At 40.1% G+C, this 21,277-nt stretch overlaps 1 protein-coding gene across 2 annotated transcripts in view; it reads left to right on the forward strand.

Moving 5' to 3' along the window:
• The window catches only part of LOC308655928 (cytochrome P450 2J2-like), a 46,988-nt gene that overhangs the window by 24,585 nt on the left and 1,126 nt on the right, over positions 1-21,277 (forward strand). For both annotated transcript variants that reach the window (XM_081306375.1, XM_081306376.1), the window contains 3 exons: positions 127-268; positions 9,304-9,491; positions 12,317-12,455. In XM_081306375.1, coding sequence (XP_081162501.1) covers positions 127-268; positions 9,304-9,491; positions 12,317-12,455 — 469 coding nt within the window. The remainder of the gene's footprint in view (positions 1-126; positions 269-9,303; positions 9,492-12,316; positions 12,456-21,277) is intronic.

The raw sequence follows: 21,277 nt of genomic DNA on the forward strand, positions 1-21,277 counted from the left end.
TTCCCTTAGGAGAAAGTCATTTCTTCTGAGGACTTTTCCTTCCAAGTTCTTTCCTTTGAATGAAACCCCAGTGTTTTTTGGCAACCACAAGTCCTCTGAATAAACCAACAAATAACTGTCTTCTAGTACACAGACAAGAATGCTTCAAGTTTCGATGAAGGGAACCTCATCTGCAGCACCCTGGACCTCTTCTTTGCTGGAACTGAGACAACTTCTACAACGCTGCGCTGGGGTCTGCTTTACATGGCCCTCTACCCAGAAGTCCAAGGTGAGAATGGCACGAGTGTGCCTGGCACAGGACACATGGTGCCTCCTGGCCACATGGCTCAGGGTTGAGGAGAAGCTGGCTGGTGAGCAGGGAAATACAGAATCGTTGGGAGGTGGTGCAGTCTTGAGCATGCACACATTCATCACTTTTTAGAGAGGCATATGAGGAGTCCAGGTAGGATAAGTGTTAAACTCCCTGTGTGCATGAAGCTCTAGGTCTAGGGGAAAACAAAGAGGCCAACTGACTTTGTAATGGGTTCCAGAAAAGAGTTACAATCTCATATGAGTATTTATTCTTCCACTCTTTTTTTTATTGGTTGTTCAAAACATTACAAAGCTCTTGACATATCATATTTCATACATTATATTCAAGTGGGTTATGAACTCCCATTTTTACCCCAAATACAGATTGCAGAATCACATCGGTTACACATCCACATTTTTACATGATGCCATATTAATGACTGTTGTATTCTGCTACCTTTCCTATCCTCTACTATCCCCCCTCCCCTCCCCTCCCATCTTCTCTCTCTACCCCATCTACTGTAATTCATTTCTCTCCTTGTTTTTTTTCCCATTCCCCTCACAACCTCTTATATGTAATTTTGTATAACAATGAGGGTCTCCTTCCATTTCCATTCCCTTTTCTCTCCCTTTCCCTCCCACCTCATATGTCTGTTTAATGTTAATCTTTTCCTCCTGCACTTCCTCCATGCTCTGTTCTTAGTTGCTCTCATGATATCAAAGAAGACATTTGGCATTTGTTTTTTAGGGATTGGCTAGCTTCACTTAGTATAATCTGCTCTAATGCCATCCATTTCCCTGCAAATTCCATGATTTTGTCATTTTTTCATGCTGTGTAATACTCCACTGTGTATAAATGCCATATATTTTTTTTATCCATTCATCTATTGAAGGGCATCTGGGTTGGTTCCACAGTCTAGCTATTGTGAATTGTGCTGCTATGGACATCGATGTGGCAGTATCCCTGTAGTACGCTCTTTTAAGGTCTTCAGGGAATAGTCTGAGAAGGGCAATAGCTGGGTCAAATGGTGGTTCCATTCCCAGCTTTCCCAGGAATCTCCATACTGCTTTCCAAATTGGCTGCACCAATTTGCAGTCCCACCAGCAATGTACAAGTGTACCCTTTTCCCCACATCATCACCAGCACTTGTTGTTGTTTGGCTTCATAATGGCTGCCAATCTTACTGGAGTGAGATGGTATCTTAGGGTGGTTTTGATTTGCATTTCTCTGACTGCTAGAGATGGTGAGCATTTTTTCATGTACTTGTTGATTGATTGTATGTCCTTCTCTGAGAAGTGTCTGTTCAGGTCTTTGGCCCATTTGTTGATTGGGTTATTTGTTTTCTTATGGTTTAATTTTTTGAGTTCTTTGTATACCCTGGATATTAGGGCTCTATCTGAAGTATGAGGAGTAAAAATTTGTTCCCAGGATGTAAGCTCCCTATTTACCTCTCTTATTGTCTCTTGCTGAGAAAAAACTTTTTAGTTTGAGTAAGTCCCATTTGTTGATTCTAGTTATTAACTCTTGTGCTAAGGGCGTCCTATTAAGGAATTTGGGGCCCGACCCAACAATATGTAGATCGGAGCCAACCTTTTCTTCTATCAGGCACAGAGTCTCTGATTTGATATCAAGCTCTTTGTTCCATTTTGAGTTAACTTTTGTGCATGGCGAGAGAAAGGGATTCAGTTTCATTTTGTTGCATATGGATTTCCAGTTTTCCCAGCACCATTTGTTGAAGATACTATCCTTCCTCCATTGCATGCTTTTAGCCCCTTTATCAAATATAAGAAAGTTGTAATTTTGTGGATTGGTCTCTGTGTCCTCTATTCTGTACCATTGGTCCACCCGCCTGTTTTGGTACCAGTACCAGGCTGTTTTTGTTACTATTGCTCTGTAGTATAGTTCGAAATCTGGTATCGCTATGCCAACTGACTCACACTTCCTGCTTAGAATTGCTTTTGCTATTCTGGGTCTTTTGTTTTTCCATATGAATTTCATAATTGCTTTATCTATTTCTACAAGAAATGCCCTTGGGATTTTGATTGGCATTGCATTAAACCTATAGAGAACTTTGGGTAATATCGCCATTTTGATGATGTTAGTTCTTACTATCCATTAACAGGGTATAATTTTCCTTCTTCTAAGGTCTTCTTCTATTTCTCTCTTTAGGGTTCTGTAGTTTTCATTGTATAAATCTTTCACCTCTTTTGTTAGGTTGATTCCCAAGTATTTTATTTTTTTTGAGGATATTGTGAATGGGGTGGTTGTCCTCATTTCCATTCCAGAAGATTTGTCGCTGATATACAGGAATGCCTTTGATTTATGTGTGTTGATTTTATATCCTGCCACTTTGCTGAATTCATTTATTAACTCTAGTAGTTTGTTTTAGACCCTTTTGGGTCTGTTAGATATAATATCATATCATTTGCAAATAGTGATAATTTAAGTTCTTCTTTTCCTATTTTTATGCCTTTAATTTCTTTTGTCTAATTGCTCTGGCTAGTTTTTCAAGAACTAAATTGAATAGAAGTGGTGAGAGAGGGCATCCCTGTCTTGTTCCAGATTTTAGAGGGAATGCCTTCAGTTTTTCTCCATTCAGAATGATGCTAGCCTGAGGCTTAGCATATATAGCTTTTACAATGGTAAGTTCCTGTTATCCCTAGTTTTTCTAACGTTTTGAACATAAAGGGATGTTGTACTTTGTCGAATGCTTTTTCTGCATCTATCGAGATGATCATGTGGTTCTCATCATTAAGTCTATTGATGTGGTGAATAACATTTATTGATTTATGTATATTGAACCAGCCTTGCATCCCAGGGATGAATCCTACTTGATCATGGTGCACGTTCTTTTTATATGTTTTTGTATCCGATTTGCCAGAATTTTATTGAGGATTTTTGCATCTAAGTTCATTACAGATATTGGTCTCTAGTTTTCTTTCTTTGAAGTGTCTTTGTCTGGTTTCAGGATCATAGAATGTATTTGGAAGATCTCCTTCTTTTTCTATTTCTTGAAATAACTTGAAAAGTATTGGTATTAATTCTTCTTTGAAGGTTTTGTAAAACTCTGCTGTATATCCATCTGGTCCACGGCTTTTCTTGGTTGGTATTCTTTTGATGGCTTCTTCTATCTCCTCCTTTGTTATTGGTCTGTTCAAATTGTGTGTATCTTCCTGACTCAATCTGGGCAAATCATATGACTTAAGAAATATTTCAATATCTTCACTATCTTCTATTTTATTGGAATATAGGGTTTCAAAATAATTTCTATTTATCTTCTGTATTTCTGAAGTGTCCGTTGTGATATTACCTTTTTCATCCCGTATGTTAGTGATTTGAGTTCTCTCTCTTCTTCTCTTCATTAGCATGGCTAAGGGTCTGTTGATCTTATATATTTTTTCAAAGAACCAACTTTTAGTATTATCAATTTTTTCAATGTTTTTTTTGTTTCAATTTCGTTGATTTCCGCTCTGATTTTAATTATTTCTTGCCTTCTACTACATTTGCTGTTGTTTTCTCTTCCTTTTCTAGGGTTTTGAGATGAAGTGTGAGTTCATTTATTTGTTGGTTTTTTCTTTTATTGAGGAATGAAATCCAGGCAATGAATTTCCCTCTTAAAACTGCTTTCATTGTGTCCCATAGATTTCGATATGTTGTGTCTGTATTTTCATTTATCTCTAAGAATTTTTTTATTTCCTCCTTTATGTCTTCTGTAACCCATTGATCATTCAGTAACATATTGTTCATTTTCCAGGTGGTGTAGGATTTTTCCTTCCTTCTTTTATCATTGATTTCCAGTTTCATTCCATTATGATCAGATAAGATGCATGGTATTATCTCCTCACCTTTATATTTACTAAGAGTTGCCCTATGGCGTAATATATGATCTATCTTTGAGAAGGATCCATGTGCTGCTGAGAAGAATGTGTATCCACTTGATGATGGTTGATATATTCTATATATGTCGGTTAAGTCTAGGCTATTGATTGTGTTATTGAGTTCTATAGTTTCTTTATTCAGCTTTTGTCTGGTGGATCTATCCAATGGAGAGAGCGGTGTGTTGAAGTCACCCATAATTATTGTGTTGTGGTCTATTTGACTCTTGAACTTGAGGAGAGTTTGTTTTATGAACATTGTAGCACCATTTTTTGGTGTATACATATTGATAATTGTTATGTCTTGTTGGTGGATGGTTCTTTTTAACAGGATATAGTGTCCTTCTTTATCCCTTTTGATTAACTTAGGTTTGAAGTTGATTTTATTCGATATGAGTATGGCCACTCCTGCTTGCTTCCGAGGACCATATGAGTGGTATGATTTTTCCCAACCTTTCACTTTCAACCTGTGTATGTCTTTTCCTATCATATGAGTCTCCTGAAGGCAACATATTGTTGGATTTATTTTTTTAATCCAGGTTACTAGCTTTTGTCTCTTGATTGGTGAATTTAAGCCATTAACATTTAAGGTTATTATTGATATATTGTTTGTACTTCCAGTCATGCTTATTTATTTATTTATTTTAATATAGCTCATTTTTCCTTTTTGGTTATTTTTTTTCTTCCCTTTACCGAGTTACCTCCCACTGTTAGTTTTTGGTGCTGTTTTTCAATTCCTCTTCTTGTAGTGTTTTGCTCAAAATGCCTTGCAGTGCTGGTTTTCTGGCTGCAAATTCTTTTAACTTTTGTTTATCATGAAATATTTTAATTTTATTGTCAAATCTGAAGCTTAATTTTGCTGGATACAGTATTCTTGGTTGGAATCCATTATTTTTCAGCATTTGAAATACGTTGTTCCAGGATCTTCTCGCTTTCAACGTCTGTAATGAAAAATCAGACGTTAACCTAATTGGTTTACCCCTGAATGTAATCTGCCTTCTTTCTCTCGTAGCTTTTAATATTCTCTCCTTGTTCTGTATGTTGGATATCTTCATAATTATGTGTCTTGGAGTTGGTCTATTACGATTTTGTATGTTTGTGGTCCTGTAGGCTTCCAGGATTTGGCAATCCATTCCATCTTTCATATCTGGGAAGTTTTCTAGGATTATTTCATTCAATAGATTGTTCATTCCTTTGATTTGAACCTCTATACCTTCTTCTATCCCGATGACTCTCAAGTTTGGTTCTTTTATGACATCCCATATCTCTTGGATAGATTGCTGGTGATTTCTTATCATCCTTTCTTTGTTGACTATATTCTTTTTGAGTTGATAAACTTTGTCTTCATTATCTGATGTTCTGACTTCTATTTGATCTAGTCTATTTGTAATATTCTCGTTTGAGTTTTTAATTTGGTTTATGGTTTCCTGTATTTCTAGGATTACTGTTTGATTTTTTTTTTAATCTCTATCTCCTGGTAGAGCTCGTTCTTTGCCATTTGAATTTGCCTATGTAATTCCTTTTTCAAAGTATACTTTCATTGTTTGGACTTGCTGTCTAATGTCTTCTCTAAGATTCCGTTCCATCTGAGTTAGGTATGCCTTGAGTTCTTTCTCTGTCCATTTTTCTGATGCCTCTAAGTTCTCCTGTGAATTTAAGTTGTCCTGCATTATTTGTAATCCTTTTCTCCCTTGTTTTTTCATGGTGCTCACATTACTTTCCAACTCTGTTTGACTGCTGTGTTTCTGTTTTCTTCTTTAAATTTGTTTTGGTTTTTGTAGTTCCAATATCTCTTGTTTGTGTTGGGAGACAATGTTTAGAGATGTTGGATTTAATTGTGATTTAAGGTAAATTCATTAGTTTCATTAAAGGCCTACAGAATTTGATAGCATGTATAGAATTGAGGTTTGAACTTAGGATTTTATGTTGAGGTCGGGCGATTTGATGGTATGGCGGTTAGTATATGTTAGCTTCTTTGGGGAGTTGCTCAAATGCAGGCGGATATTAAGAAGAGAATAGACAGGAGTACTTGGGGGTATTTAAGGGCTTAGGTGGACTATGGACTGATTCGTAGTATTCATCTATTTGCATTTAGTAAGCTGTACATAGTCTGGGTGGTCATGCTTAAGAGGAAAGATGGGGAAAAGGTAAGGAAGCAAACCAAGAAAGAGAGAGGGAGAGAGGAAAGAAAGAGAAAAGAATAGAAAAGAACAAGAAATTATAATAAAAAAATAATAAAATGCAGTAAAATAAAAATTACATTTAAAAAAATAATAATATAATTATAGAAAAGAAAAAAATTAAAATTAAAAAATTTTAAAAAATTAATTTTAAAAAAAAGAAAAGAAAAAAGGGACACTGTTAGGCTTCTGTTTTCTTCGCTTCCAGTAGGTGGTGCTGTGCCTTCCAGGCCAAGATTTTGCCCTCCGGGTGTAGGAAACAATTCGTGTGAGGTCGCTCCCCCCCCCCCCCCCCCCAACCACTCTCTCAAAACCTGTTAGCTTAGGTATATTCCTGGTTTCTAGTCCCCTGGCTTCTCCTGTCAGCCAGGCCTTTCCCAGTGTGCTATCTCTCAGCAGTTCAAGCTACACTCTGGGCCTGCAGTTTCCTGGACGTGGAGCTCCGCTTTTGGGAACCGGCACCTTATTGTTTTGATTCACTCCGATAGCCCCTCCTCCCAGAGCTGGCAAGACAGGTTTTGTTTTGGAGGCTGGTGGGAGGGGGGAGTTGGAGGTCAGGTGCCTTTACCTTTCCCCATGCCTCTGTTCACACTCACTCTGTTAATCACGCCCCCGGAATGCCTGGGAGAGATTTTATGTGATTTCCCCGCTGTATGGGGATGCTCTAAATGACACAGACCTGTTCTATCGCTGAATGAGCTGCATTCTGTCGAAAACTGGCGAGGGTGACTCTCCAAGATGGTGGCCGCTTGCTTCCTCGGTGGGCTGACCGGTGTGGAGGACAGAACTGGACTGCTTCCTTCCCCGTCTCAAACCCAGAACTCAGCCCGGGGCACATTGAGAGGACAGCCAGCAGGAGCCCACAGAATCTGCAGCGCCGTTTCTCTGCGTTGCTAGCTCGCCGTTTCTAGGGACGCCATTTCCCAGCATGCCGCAGTCTCTAGCAGTGGGGCAGGCCGCTGAATAAAGAGCTTGAATCTCCGGGCGGACAGTTCACTCGCGTTTGAGCCCCAGTAACTGAACCTCGGGCGATGGGAATCCTTCCTCTAGGTTTCGGAGCACCTCAATTTTGCTAGAAATTCCTAACAAGATAGTTTTTGACCATTCTAACTCGTCATTTACCTGCGCAGTGACACGGTACACGGGGGTGATGCACTCCATTCGCCGCCATTTTCAAACAATTGATTCTTCCATTCTTTTAAGCAATCCCTTCCTCTTTCCCCCTGTTAATGCCCAGACACATTTTTGGTACTGTTTTCTTTTTCTTTTTCTTTTTTCCAGTGTTAAGCTTCAAACCCAGGGCCACATGCATGCAAGGCAAACTGTCTGCCACCCCACAGAGGCACATCCCCAGCCTGTCTAGACTCATTATTCTGGTAATAATGCCCTCTGATATGCCATTTTCTGCCTGTTCTGCCTCAGCCACACCCATCCTGCATTGGTGGTTTCACTGAATTCTGTGTCATTTTCTTGACGCCTCTAAGTCACAATATCTGGTCTTCCCTCTGTCAAGAATATGCTTTCTGAGTTTCTCCACATGGTGAATCTCCAACTCTTCTAAAAGAATTCTTCTAATACTACTACCTAAGATGTTTCTTCATTCCTGGTCATTTCTAGGGATGACCAGGGCACCTCTATTGCCATGCTTAGAGCACATTATATATATAGATTCCCCCACAGACTGTCATTCCTTCAAGTCAATGGCTATTCCCAACATTTTTATTTCTCCAGGTTCTAGAACAGTTTGGGCAGGTGGAGGGTGGAAAAGTCATGGCATGGTTTCTCGAACTGTGGGTAACAATTTATTAATGAGTCATAAGATCAATTGAGTAGATCAAGGTCAAAGTCCCTACTCCCCCAAAATAAAAATAGAGCAGACTGAAGTGCTTGCCATCTACTAAATATATATTTGTTAATAAAACGTTACTTCTCTCACATAATAATTTACAAATGCATGCTTTATATGTGTGTGTATGCGTGTGTGTGTGTGTGTGTGTGTTGTATATACACACACACACACATACATACATACATATAGCCACACTTGATCCCAGAAAAATCTAGGAAAAGTAGCTTTTAGCTGGACAGTCAGGTAGCCAGCTCAAATCTCTATGACTGTAGAAAAGAAGGCAAATATAAATGGAAGACAGCTAGCAGTTTCCATGAGCTAAGCCATGCCGATCCTGATCCTGTTTAATACTTACCTAAATGAGTTCATGTAATTCTCAAAACATCTTTCACATGACAGTTGACTTTGCCTCACTAATCAGATGAAAAAATTGAGGCTCAAAGGATCTGAGTACCTTGCAGCCATAATGTTGTAGAGAAAGAGTCTGCTATTCACTTTCTACTCCCATGCTACCCTTGAGAAGTGAGAGTCTTCAGATCTGCTAGGATCCAAATATTTGTGTCTTCCTCAACAAATCCCTGTGTGGAAACCTAATTATCAGAGTGGTGGTATTGGGAGGTGATGAGCCTTCCTGTATGGCATTAGTGCCCCTATGAAACATTCCCAGCAGGCTGCCTTGCTCCTTTCAACATGTGAGGACACAGCAACTAGGTACCACCTCTGAACCAGAAATTCAGTCCTCCCTAGGAACCAAATATGCTGGTGCTTTGATCTTAGACAGCCCAGGCTTCAGATCTATGAAAAAAAATTTCTGTTGTTTCTAAGCCACTCCATTTATGGCACTTTATCATAGAGCCTGAAGAAGAAAAGACTCTACTATGAGCTTAGCCACACTGATCCTGGGCATTTCATTCCTTAGACTCAAGGAAAGTGACTGAGTTGACAATTTTCTGATTAAGCCCTTTGAAGGGTTAAGGAACATTTTATTTCTTTGCATCCTGGCCACTATTTGAAATACCACAGCTGAGATCTAATAGAACAATCCTACATCTTTAGAAGAAAGTATAAATGTTTCAAAAGTAATAGAATCTCCCTCTTCTCTTCCAGAAAAAGTGCATGCTGAGATTGACAGAGTGCTTGGCCAGTGGCAGCAGCCAAGCATGGCCGCCAGAGAGTTCATGCCCTACACCGATGCTGTCATCCACGAGGTGCAGAGAATGGGCAACATCATCCCCCTGAATGTCCCCAGAGAAGTGGTGGTTGATACCACTTTTGCTGGATACTACCTGCCTAAGGTAAGGAAGCACACCTAGCCTCAGACTTCAAGCCTGTTTTTGAGACCATCACAGAACTTGCATTTGTATTTGAAAAGTCACATGTATTCCTATCCCAAAGAATCACCTAGATGGGAGATACATTATACTTGATATAATAGTAACTTTTTCTCCATGTATTTTACCAGATATAGGTATTAAGGGGAATAGACGAGGAAAGATTCCTAACTCAAATGTGTTTAAGCCAAGACTAGTTTGTTTGTGTGTGTGTTTGTTTTATTTTGCTTGCTGTGGGACTTCTCAGTGTTCTCACTCTGTGATGTGCACTGTGGCTCATGATGGCACACAGCAGGCAGCAAAGTCTCTGTCAGATTTTGCCACAGAGCTCTGTTCTTTACCTTGGAGAGCATCTCTCAGAACTAGGGACCTGCCAGACTTTGGAAAATGTGGAAGGACATTTGAGATTACCTGGTCCCAAACCACATTAATGCTGATGTTTCTAATATCATGTCCCCACAGGTATTTTTCCAGCTTTTACCTACAGCCCCATGATGGGGAACTCTCCATTTCATAAAAGAAGCCACTCCAATTGTGCAATTCATGATTAGAACTGGAGAGCAAGGAACGAATATTTACTCAGGCATGATTACATGTTATGGACTAGCCTCTTTCAAAATATCTTAGTTCTCAGGACAACTATTATTCCCATCTTATAGATTGGGAAGTTGAGTCTCAGGGAAATTAAGCTTGCATGAGATCTCAACTACGAAGTGACAATTGCTGGATCTAGAACCAGAGCTGTTCTAATTATTTGTATGACTTGATGCTCCCTCCACAGGACTGTTTTGCTTTGACTTAAACAAAAACAAACACAAAAAACTCCTTTTAATTTTTCCCTACTGGTGTCTGTTAACTCCCTTGGCTTTACTATCAGAATTCAGATCACACTCCACCCACCACTTTTAAGATCTCTGCAGAGGACTCTCCTGGGTCCCCCAGGGTTCTTTCTCTATGATGCACACTTACAGTTCCTTCCTTGCTACTGGATCTATTCTAGTTTGTCCAAGTCCCTCCACATTTGTTGTACTTGGGAACAATGTCCAGAGTTAGAATAGAAGAGATTCCCAGTGACTTCTTGGTGACTGTCACTGCAGAGCCAGGAAATTCAGCTGGTATAAGAACTATTTTCTTCCTGATGAAACTTCTCATGGATGAAGGCTGAGGCCTGAGTTCCCCACCAGGTGCTGTTTGCATTTTTCTAGCCATTCATTTCACTCCAGAGAATCAGCCAATCTCACTAGAAGAATTCTACCACTGATTTTTCACATCAACTTTAATAGTCCTCCTGGGCTCTGAGAAATATAATTGATTACATGCAATGGAGGCTAGGAGCCATGGCTTTGACATCAGATAGACCTAGTTCACGTAACTCTACCTCCCCCCACCACCACGTGGCTCTGAGCACATTATTTAACCACTCACAGCTGCAATTTCTTCATCTGCAAAATGCATTTGAGCCCACCCTATAGGATCCACGTGAAGTAAAATGGGACCCTACACGCTGAGCCTCGTGCTCAAAGTAACAGTTATTCGGCAAATATTCATTAAGTATCTAAAGTACTTAGATCTAGAAAAATAACCCTGAGCAAAATAGTCATGCTTACAAAATATACCAACCATGCTAATTGTCCCAAGGAAAATACTCACTGCCTCTGTAAAGATGCTTCCAGCATCTCCCAGGGGGAGACAGGTGCTGGAAGGATCTGGGAGGCTTGCCTCTGAAGGAAGTAATGCTGGAGCTGAGGATTAAAGGATTGCTGGGAGTGGTTGATGGCAAAGTGGGGGAAGAGAACATTTCCAGGCAAGGTGAGCAGTATTAAAAAGTCATTGAAATGAATGGAAACTTGACCTGTGTTACAGGTCACTGTAGTGGGAGCTCAAGAAGAAAAGGAGAAGCCCTGAGAGGTTAGGCAATGGATCTGTGACTAGGAGTGTGGGAAGCTATTGAATACCAAGTTTGAGGTCTGAGTGGGTGGGGGCTGTCATAGATTTAAGCCCTATTCAAAGCACACTCTGCTTCAGGGTGTGGAGTGAATTGAAAAGGGCAACAGAGGATGTGGGGCATAAATAGGAAGTGATTACAAGAATCTGGATGAGCAAGGTGGAAGCTTGAACTAAGGTTGTGGTGGACATTCCCTAATGGAGGTGAGGGAATCAGGGGGCATTGAAAGAAGTGTCAAGCATGACTGATGAGTTGGATGAGGTAGTGAGAGAAGGCTCACTCTAGTGACTCCAGGGTTTCTTGTCATATATCTTGATGGACAGGGATTCTTTTCCCTGGATATCTGCTTCTACTACTCAAGTAGCTTTTGGGCCTGGGCACAGCCTTCTACACACTGGAGGGAAGAGAATGCAGAAGCAGAGGTGAAAGATGCATTCCCCCCACCCCCTTTGTAGACCTGCCCTCCTTATCACTTCACTGAGTAGCTGGGTTGATTTAATTACTGTGTGGACCAACAAGCTGTCACATAATTCTCTCATGGATGCTTATAGGTCCCTTCCCCAGACCTACACTGACTTTTTTCCTGCCGAGAAGCTTTATTATGCAGTCAAGAGTAGCCAAAACTCCTGGGTAAAATTCTCAGAAGACAATTCTAATTCATCCTTCTAAGTTGTCCCACACAGAGATGGGTCCTGGAAGGTTGAGCTCAGCAGGTGGTGGGTTGGGAGGGTGGGGAAGCTCAAAATATGCTCAGACCCCAGCATGGGGTGCTGAGAACCACCTACCTTTGCCTAGATGTGTGGTGTGGGTCAAGTCCTGCCTGACTCTTCACTGCCTTCTCTAGGGGACCATGATCCTGACCAATTTGACTGCTTTGCACAAGGACCCCAACGAGTGGGCCACCCCTGACACATTCAACCCTGAGCATTTTCTGGAGAATGGACAGTTTAAGAAAAGGGAATCCTTCCTGCCTTTCTCAATGGGTGAGTTTGGATGAACAGGAGTTGGGGAGGGCAGAGTTCCTCCCTCAGCCCTTCCCTCCTCTCCTGTCTGCAATCCTTTGCTCTAGTTGGGGAGTCTCCAGAGTGTCCTGCCTAGGGTGACTCCATCTCACTATTGTTTGAAGTTCAACATCCTCTGGTCCAGGCCTTGCCTCAGACCGTCTTTACTTCCCAAGCCCTCCCTGGCTGCTGGTGGAGATTTCAGCCTCCCTTTGTTCTGTTTTCCAGAATGCTGAGGACAGAGACTCAAACCTTGCCTCTTGGTCACAAAGTTGGATATCTTCCCTTTTTATAAAGTTTTTAATTGTCACAATTTCTTTTTAAGTGTTTTCCTCTCCCAAAGAAATAGATCTGGTACTGATGGGGAGGCAGCAAAGGAGAGAAGCTATTGATCCACTGTCATGGGTAGCAGACAGTGACTCTAAATGCTCCCAGCTTGGCTAGGTTGGGCTCTGCTCTGTAAATTCTTTATGAAAAGGTCCTTTTGTCCTTTGTAAGTTTAGTTTCCTTTTCAAAATGTAGTTAATACATCTGTATGATATGCAGCCGGAAAAGTGGATACAATGAAACAATGAAACCCCCCATCTCTCTCTCTCCCATCCCCCACTCCTATTTTCTAGCTAGCCAGTTCCCAAAGAATATTTCAAACTTATAGCATTGTAAAATCAATAATTAGATGTCTTAGTCCAGATAATGAGTTTGATATGTTATATAAACTATTTCAAATAATTTCTCAATTCCTTTATTTTATAAATATCTCAATTATGTCAGATATTCAGTCCATTTCATAATCATGAATGAAACAGAAAACAAAACAGATGCCCTCAGAGAGCATAAGTCATACTGCAACCTTAGAAGTTTCAAATTTATCACCACTTTAGAGGTATGAAATTTAGGCCCAAACACATGTGATAATGAATTCATAAAACTCATGTAGCAGACCTAAGGCTAAATAAATGTCAACCAGATTTATCAAAAGTTAAAATTTATGTTCCTCCTAACCCCATCTTCTGAAAATAACTAAATGCTACAGAGAAAACACACTGTAGAATACATGATAATTTTCTTATTATTTATTTAAAATATGCATTGACTTTATGAGACAGTATGTTTTGACTACTGATAACAGTAAAAGCTTAGAAAGGAAAGACTCTCTTTCTTTCATGGCCCTGAGTTTCTAAACCCTTTGCTTTTCCACTGTGCTGCACTGCCCTAGGTGTGTCTGGGTTGATCTGATTAGAACTTCTTTGTCTTTGCTCATCTGGTTCTACCATCACCTTTGCTCACATTGGACAAGTCACCTCTCATGTGAAGAGGTGGTATAAGATGTAGGAATGTCTGCCAGTCTTCCTTTCTGCTGTAGTTTCAAACTTTTCATTACAGCACAAAGTTTCAAGTGTATGTTTCAATTACTGTGACACTTCTTGCTTCTTGCATCTTGGATGCATAAAATGTTGCAATGCTAGAAATCTGACCCTTTAGCATTACACAATTGTTTCACCTGCTGTTTACTGCAACTGTGATGAGAGGAATCATAATAGAGATGGCTTTAAGAGAAAGATGGATTCTCTTGACCTTCTGATACCCAGATAGATTCCTTCCCTTCATATTGCCAAAACCTCTTACTCATAGTTGTTTCATGTCTTCTTCTGTTTTAAAACAGTCTTCCTTCTGTGTTAGCAACAGGATAAAAAGAGCAGCACACAGTGACTTTCTGGTGCTTTGCTACCGAGAATTATAACACTCTCTTAATCACAGGCTTCATTTGCAAGTGTATTATCTCAAGCAGTTCTTACAGCAAACTAGTTATTAATACTTACACAGGAAATGGACTGGTATTTTATTTCTTAATATAAGCAAACTAAAACTGAGAGGGTTGTTTCTTTCCGAGATCAGATGGCCCCCAAATTGGTAGTCTAGGGCCTAGGACTCAAGTTTTTATACTTTCAATTTAGTGTTGTCTCTAGTACAACTAGAATGTAACTTACTTTTCCATTTTAAGAGTCATTGAGTTTACACCACATGTATCAGCTAGTATTTTGCTGCAAAACAAACAATCTAAAACTCTTGGGGCTTTGTAAGCTTGTGTTATTGCTCACAGGTCTACAGGTAAGGTGTGTGGCTTTGCTGTTCTTGACCAGGCTGTCTTACATGTTTGGTAGTTCAGTTATCTGAAGACTGATTTCAGCTGGGACAACAGTGTTCTTTTCTCTCATTCTCTTGCAAGCTAGCCTGGCTTTTTCACATGGTGGTGATTAGGTCCCGAGAGAGAATAGAAGCACATTGTGGCCCATTAAGGTCTAGGCTGGAAACTGTCAAGCCTTGACTCCGTCTACATTCTAATGGCTGATGCAAGTCACAAGGCCAGCCTCAGTTAAAGAGGAGGAATTGCTAGAACTTTGATTAGATGAGCTATGAAGTCATGCTGTAAATAATATAGAACTGAGGCAGGGGAGAAATGGAGGTGTTTTGTTCTCAGCATCTCTCTTTTTGATAGAAGACTAAAATTCAGAGAGTGCAGGCAATTTGCCTGGGGATTCCCACAGAAGATGTGGCAGAATGAGCATCAGTTGAATTTAACAGGAGCTAGAAACCTAGAAATATCCAGTGAGTCAACATGGTGAAAACTCATCTGTCTGGTTTTTCTACCAGACATTCATCTTAGACCTACAGTTTTGTTTCCTCACTCTGAAGGAGTTTAAGCTTGCAATGAGCTGAACACCATAGAGGAAGTGAGTTGGCAGAGAAAACTTGCTCACCTTAAGGTGGCTGGGAAACCAAGAGAGGAAGGGACTCAGGGTCTCAATATTTCCTTCACGGGCACACACCTCCAATGACCTCCCAGTAGACCTACCTTCTGAAGTTTCTCCCATCTCCCAGTGGTACCACAGGCTGACAGACAAGCCTTTAGCACATGGCCTTCAGAGGACATTTAAGATCTACACTTAACATTCTGTCCCTGGCCTCCAAAACCTCATGTCCATCTCACAATGCAAAGTACATTCAGTTCATCTAAGAGTCCCTCAAATATTAACTTTTTTAGCATTGCTAGATAGTCCAACGTCTTTTCTGAGACTCATACAAACTATTAGCTGTGAGCCACTGAAAAAAAGGTAAAAAAGAAAAACAACAACAAAAATATTGCATGTTTCCTAGATTCCTAGCTTCCTAGCCCAGGAGAAACATTCTCATTGCATTTAAGTTTCTGAGTTGAGTGACCATGGCTCTCACTATAATGTCTGGCATATGGAGAAAAGCAATGTGGAGTTCCTGAAGATTGCTAGTGCTCCACTCCCAAGTTTGTTTCTTAAAGTACTGGTGCAGGCCACATCTTCTAGACCCCTCCCCACCCAGTATGGAGGAGAAGGTCTTACAATGCAACTCCACTGCAGCATCCCAGTCTCTCTGAGCCTCTAAATCCCTTCATCAACATTAAACCAAGTCAATTTAGACATTTCCAGCTCATTCACAATGAGCCATCATTTGATTCATATTTCAGCCAACCAACCAAATACACTGATAGCACCCCCTTTTAAAAAATATTATTTTTTAGTTTTAGGTGGACACAATATCTTTATTTTTTTAATGTGGTGCTGAGAATCGAACCCAGTGCTTCACGCATGCTAGGCGAATGCACTACCACTTGAGCCACATCCCCAGCTCCATTAGCACCCCTTTTTAACTCTGCAAATAAATCAAGGGCAGAAGTTCTGCTTAATGGGTTCATATCAATAAATTCAGCCTGAACCAACTTTATGTTCCTTCCACCATTAGCCCACATCATTAAAATCCATTTTCACACATGTGCTCTAGACCTCTGCTTGTATGAATTAGAAAATTTGAAAGGTTCCTTTGCACTAGAGTGCACCTCCCCAGGAGTCACACAGTGCCCCTTGCCTCTAGGTGTCTGTTGATACCGAAGTCTGATATCCAGTCTAGAGGCAAAAATGGTGGTTGAGGGGGTGGGTCCTGAGGAGTAGCAGCATTGTCCTCTTAGTAACTGTGGCAGGGAAGGTCACTGCTGTTTCCTTGGGCAGGGTTAGTCCCTTCAGGCAAAGGTAGAAAGGCCAGGAGCACAGGGGAAGAGTTGGGGGTGCTGCTGCCACTGAGGGTGGGGAGGCCACTTCCTCTCACAAAATCAACTCATCATAACTTAGGAGTTCAATGTCACCGCCCTCAACAGTGTCTGCCCACAGGTCCCCACTCCAGTTTTTAGTATCCCATTATTTCCCATGTAGTGCTTTCATTTTAACTGCAGATACCCGTCCAGGTTGAGACTTAAATTTGTACTAGAATCTAGCCAATTGCATGATGAGGGGTTGGGTTTTGGCAACTTTAGCCCTATGTCTGCCAGAGAAAAGATTCTCCTTCAGGGCATACTTGGAAGAGTTCAGGTTACTTACATGAACTTGGCACTGGGAAATTGAATCTCTGAACACATTGTTTTCCTTTACTATTATATCCAGTGATGCTAGGGACAACCAACCAACATCATGATATTCCTTGGTTTTCTTAAAAATGTTTATAAGTATCATGTATAGAATTGCTGGATTCCCTGTCAGGCACATTGAATGTGTTTTCTTTTTGTCTTATGAAACAATTTAGACCATAAACTATCAGTACTGTCTTCAGGAGAGTCTTTAGATACTTTAGGTTTAGACAAATTAGAAAGCCACTTCCAGATACCATAATTCATCATTACACTTCTGTGTCTTTAGAGCTCCTTCTGGTACCCAAATCTGTATTAAGGCTCTCTAGAGAAATAGAATCAGTTAGAAAAAAAGATTTATTAGATGGACTTACATGGTCAGAGGATAGTCTCACAGTAGTCATTTGCAAGTTGGAGAACTGGGGAAATCAGTAAATAATCAGTCCAAGAAGCCGAAAATCTCACAATGGGAGGGACCAATGGCCCACCCCCTGTAGGAGGCTGAAGGCCTGGAAGCCCTCTGGAGAGTCTCTGGTGTGAGTCCACTTTCAAAGGTTGTAAAAGCTGGTGTCTGGTGTCGGCAGGTGATGGTATCAGCAAAATTCCCAGCTGCTCAAGAAGAATTGAGCTGGCAAATTCAGGCAAGCTTTCCCCATCTTCCTCTATCTATTCCTTCTGGGCCCCCAGCCATGGGACGGTGCCACCTACATTCAAAGCAGGTCTGCTCCTCTCATTTTATTGAGCCAGGTGCCAAATATCTCTGGAAACATTTCACATACAACCCAGAATTGTGCTTCACCAGCTTTTTATGTTTCTCAGTCTAGTCAGGTTGATCACCAAAATTACCCATCACATAGACCTAAGCTATGAAATCAAAGAGTCCTAGATTTCATCCTTTTAAAACAAATTGATACCTGTTATCCACCTGGGACCTTTGTCCTGCCCTTTGACACAGGAGACAAATGTTTCACATGTTTTGCAAGTGAGATAGGTTTAGCTTTGTGAGAATGGATCATTTAGTCACTCAGTGGTTGCTGATGGAACCAGTTCTTTAACCGTGGTTTTTTTCTTTAATTGTCCAATTTTGTCAAGATACATGAATTCTTCTAGGAGAATCTTGGCAATTTATAATACAACTGATTTGTTATCAAATTATACTATTTCTGATAGGTAGTAAGATAAAATGTGAGGAAGAGAGATGAATTAGACTCAGGCTCAAGGGAAACAGGCACAAAATAATATAATAATGATATAATTGGGGGCCATTTATATTTACTAAGCACTTCTGCTCATGTGATCTAATTTTATTTCCTCAATAATCTGCATTTGTCCGGTAAGTGAGTACAAAATGGAGGCCTTAACAAATTTAACAAATTTTCAAGAAAATTTAATTACAAAGGAAAATAGACAAGTAGTAAAAATCAGCTTATAGGATTAACAACAGTGAATTATTCCCATTATGGCTCCCAGTGGAATTGCCTCTAGGATAAAGAGGAAATATCAAAATGTTAACAGAGATAGGGACTGATTTATGGAATTTCAAACACCCTTTATTATCTTCTTGGTATTTTTATTTTTGTGTGTGTGTCCATTCCCCTTTTAGGTGAATATGTACTAGGAAGAAAGTAAGCTATTAAAAGTGCACATAGAAAAGATGGTGGTAGCTACTGGTTTGGAGCATTGCAGCCTAAGTGGGTTGAAGAGGATGTTCACTCAGGGAAGTGAGCAGGAGAAGCCTAGAGCAGGTATTAGATTGGAATTGGAGGATGCCTATATGAACTCAGATATTCAGTAGGTAAATAGATACAGACATGGATATGGACAAACATATGGGTGTGTATATACATAATTCAGTAAATACTCATGTTATATACACATATATATTCCCCTGCGCTGTCCACTGAGATGACCTAGAACAACAACAATCAGAAAGCAACAAGCATGTCTAATGCCCAGACCTTGATTTTTGATTTCTGCATATCATTATCCAGTAAAAGCAACCAGAACACCTGGAAGAATGGCTCATTCTAGGGCTGGGGAAGGGTAAATATTAAATCAACCTGTAACATGATGTTGTCCTAAAAAGTCAGGAAATGTCAGATTGCATGGGCATCAGATGGCCAAATCAGGAATATTCTGAGCATCAACACGAGTTAACAATGAGCAACAGATTATAACCCTTTGAATAAAAAGAGGAACACATGAATCCATACTGATATAAATAAATGAGTGGATAAATAAATGGGGAAGATAACAAGCATTTGAATGCTGGTAAGTGTAGAAGGAATGAGAGAATTTTAAAGTCATTATGTGGCAGCCACCTGTGATAAATAATTTGGCCAAGATATGACAATGGAAATTAATGAATGAAAAGTTAATGAGGACTGGTTTATTCAAGGAATCCCAAAATATTTTTAGCTCCATAAAGAAAAAAAGTAATTTCACAGGGGGAGATTATTAGATACTACCTTAATCAAGCTATCACAAATAATGACAGGAATCAAAATCACGTACCACCTGATAGGATGGAATGAGAAGATAGCACCACTTTTTTGATACTCCTACCAATGCTTTGGAACTTCACAACCTGAATCTGTTTATGAGGAAGCGTGAGAGACATTTCCAAAATGGGTCTATAATCTTTAAAATGCCAAAGCCATGACACTTACGTAAAGACTGAGGAGTTATTCCAGACTTAAGGACTCTAATCACATAGGACATCAAAATGCAATACCTGATGTTGAACTGGACCCTTTTACAATAAAGGACATTATTGGAACAATTGGAAAAACCTGAATGGGATCTGAGGCTAAAGTGATGGTCATGCATCAGTGTTAATTTCCTGCCGCTGACAGATTGCTGGTGCTGGGATTGAACTCAGGGCCTCACACATGCTAGGCAAGCACTTTCACCACTGAGTCACATCCCCAGCCCCCACTGACAGTTATTTTGGAGGATGTTCTTGCTTATAAGAATTACACACTAAATTTTTTCATGGGTGATATGGATGATTTACTTTCAAGAAATCCAGGAGAAATTTTTGTTGTTTTTTTGTAAGTTTTCTATACATTTAAAAACATATCAAAATAAAAAGCACATTATTATAAGTATCACAGTTAAAGAATTATATGCAAAGAATTATATGGAAAACTACTTGAGTAACACTACCACCAAACAATTTTACTTAAAAGTTGACTTTTAAATTGCATTCTACTATGTTTCGAGAATTAATCAGATTCCTTTAATGATGCGCTATTGTACACCTATACTGTTTATTATTAACCAGGAGACATTTTACAACACTTTTTTATGCTATATAGTTTGTCAACACATTGGGCTTATTTGGATTCAGTGTATAGCCCAATCATTGTGTAAAATAAAGTTTTTATCTTAAACACACATGCAAATCTTCATTATTGCCTGCAGAGATTACTTGTCCCCATCACATGGCTAGGAAGTGAGAGGAACTGAACTTGATCTGTGTCCTTCTGCCTCCAGTTCTCCACACATAACAGGGTGTGGGACCTGGCCAAGGGAGTGCAGAGTCAGCCACGGAGAGAAGAGGTTCCAGTCCTGGGCTCCATGTTGAAAGCAAAGGTCTTCATCAATACCCACTCTAGGGGTGGTGGGCAGTGCCAATATAGAGGGCCATCCACCCTCTAGAGAGACATTGGGCATAAGAGAAAGGTGATTTAAATGCTCTGAAGTTTATTTAGTTATAAGAGAAATGACTTTCTTTTAAGAACTGAAAATCAATACACGGCTTTGTTGTCTGATTTTGCCATTATTTGTTAAATCGGTTTTGAAAGCCTGTTAGGCTAGACATCTGCTTTCTTGGCCAGCCCTGTCCTCCCACTTCTCCTTTGTTGTAACCAAAGGAAAGCCTGAATAAACCCTCCAGCTTCACTTGCTTTCAGTTGACTTTAAAATATGCTCATTTTGGAGGTCATGCAGCTGAGCCATGTATTTTTAGTCTCCCACCAGCTTTGCTGCAGACAACGCCTGTGACTGGTGGTCATGATGATTCTGGTTGCCTGGGCTGCTTTCCAAGGACTTTTAAGGCCACATTTGTGAAAAGTACGAACTCTTCCTTTGGACATGCAGATATCTGATGGGTGATGAAATCTGGGATAGAAAAGCTTGGCATCTCTGCCTTCACACTGAATCTGCCTCCTTTGCTACTTTAACCATTGAGTCAGATTTACTGTTGAGTCATATGGTAAGGAGTGTGTGTCAGGAATCAGTGTTGCAAAGTTGATTAGTCCTAACTTTACCTAATCTGTCTCTTCCCCTTTCAAGGCTGAAGACAACAAGATAAGAGTAACTAAGATATTATTGAAATTTACAGACATCAGGATCACCAATCACCATCTCT

The sequence above is a fragment of the Spermophilus citellus genome (genome assembly GCF_964194105.1).
Source record: "Spermophilus citellus genome assembly, chromosome: 9".
Lineage (NCBI taxonomy): Eukaryota > Metazoa > Chordata > Mammalia > Rodentia > Sciuridae > Spermophilus > Spermophilus citellus.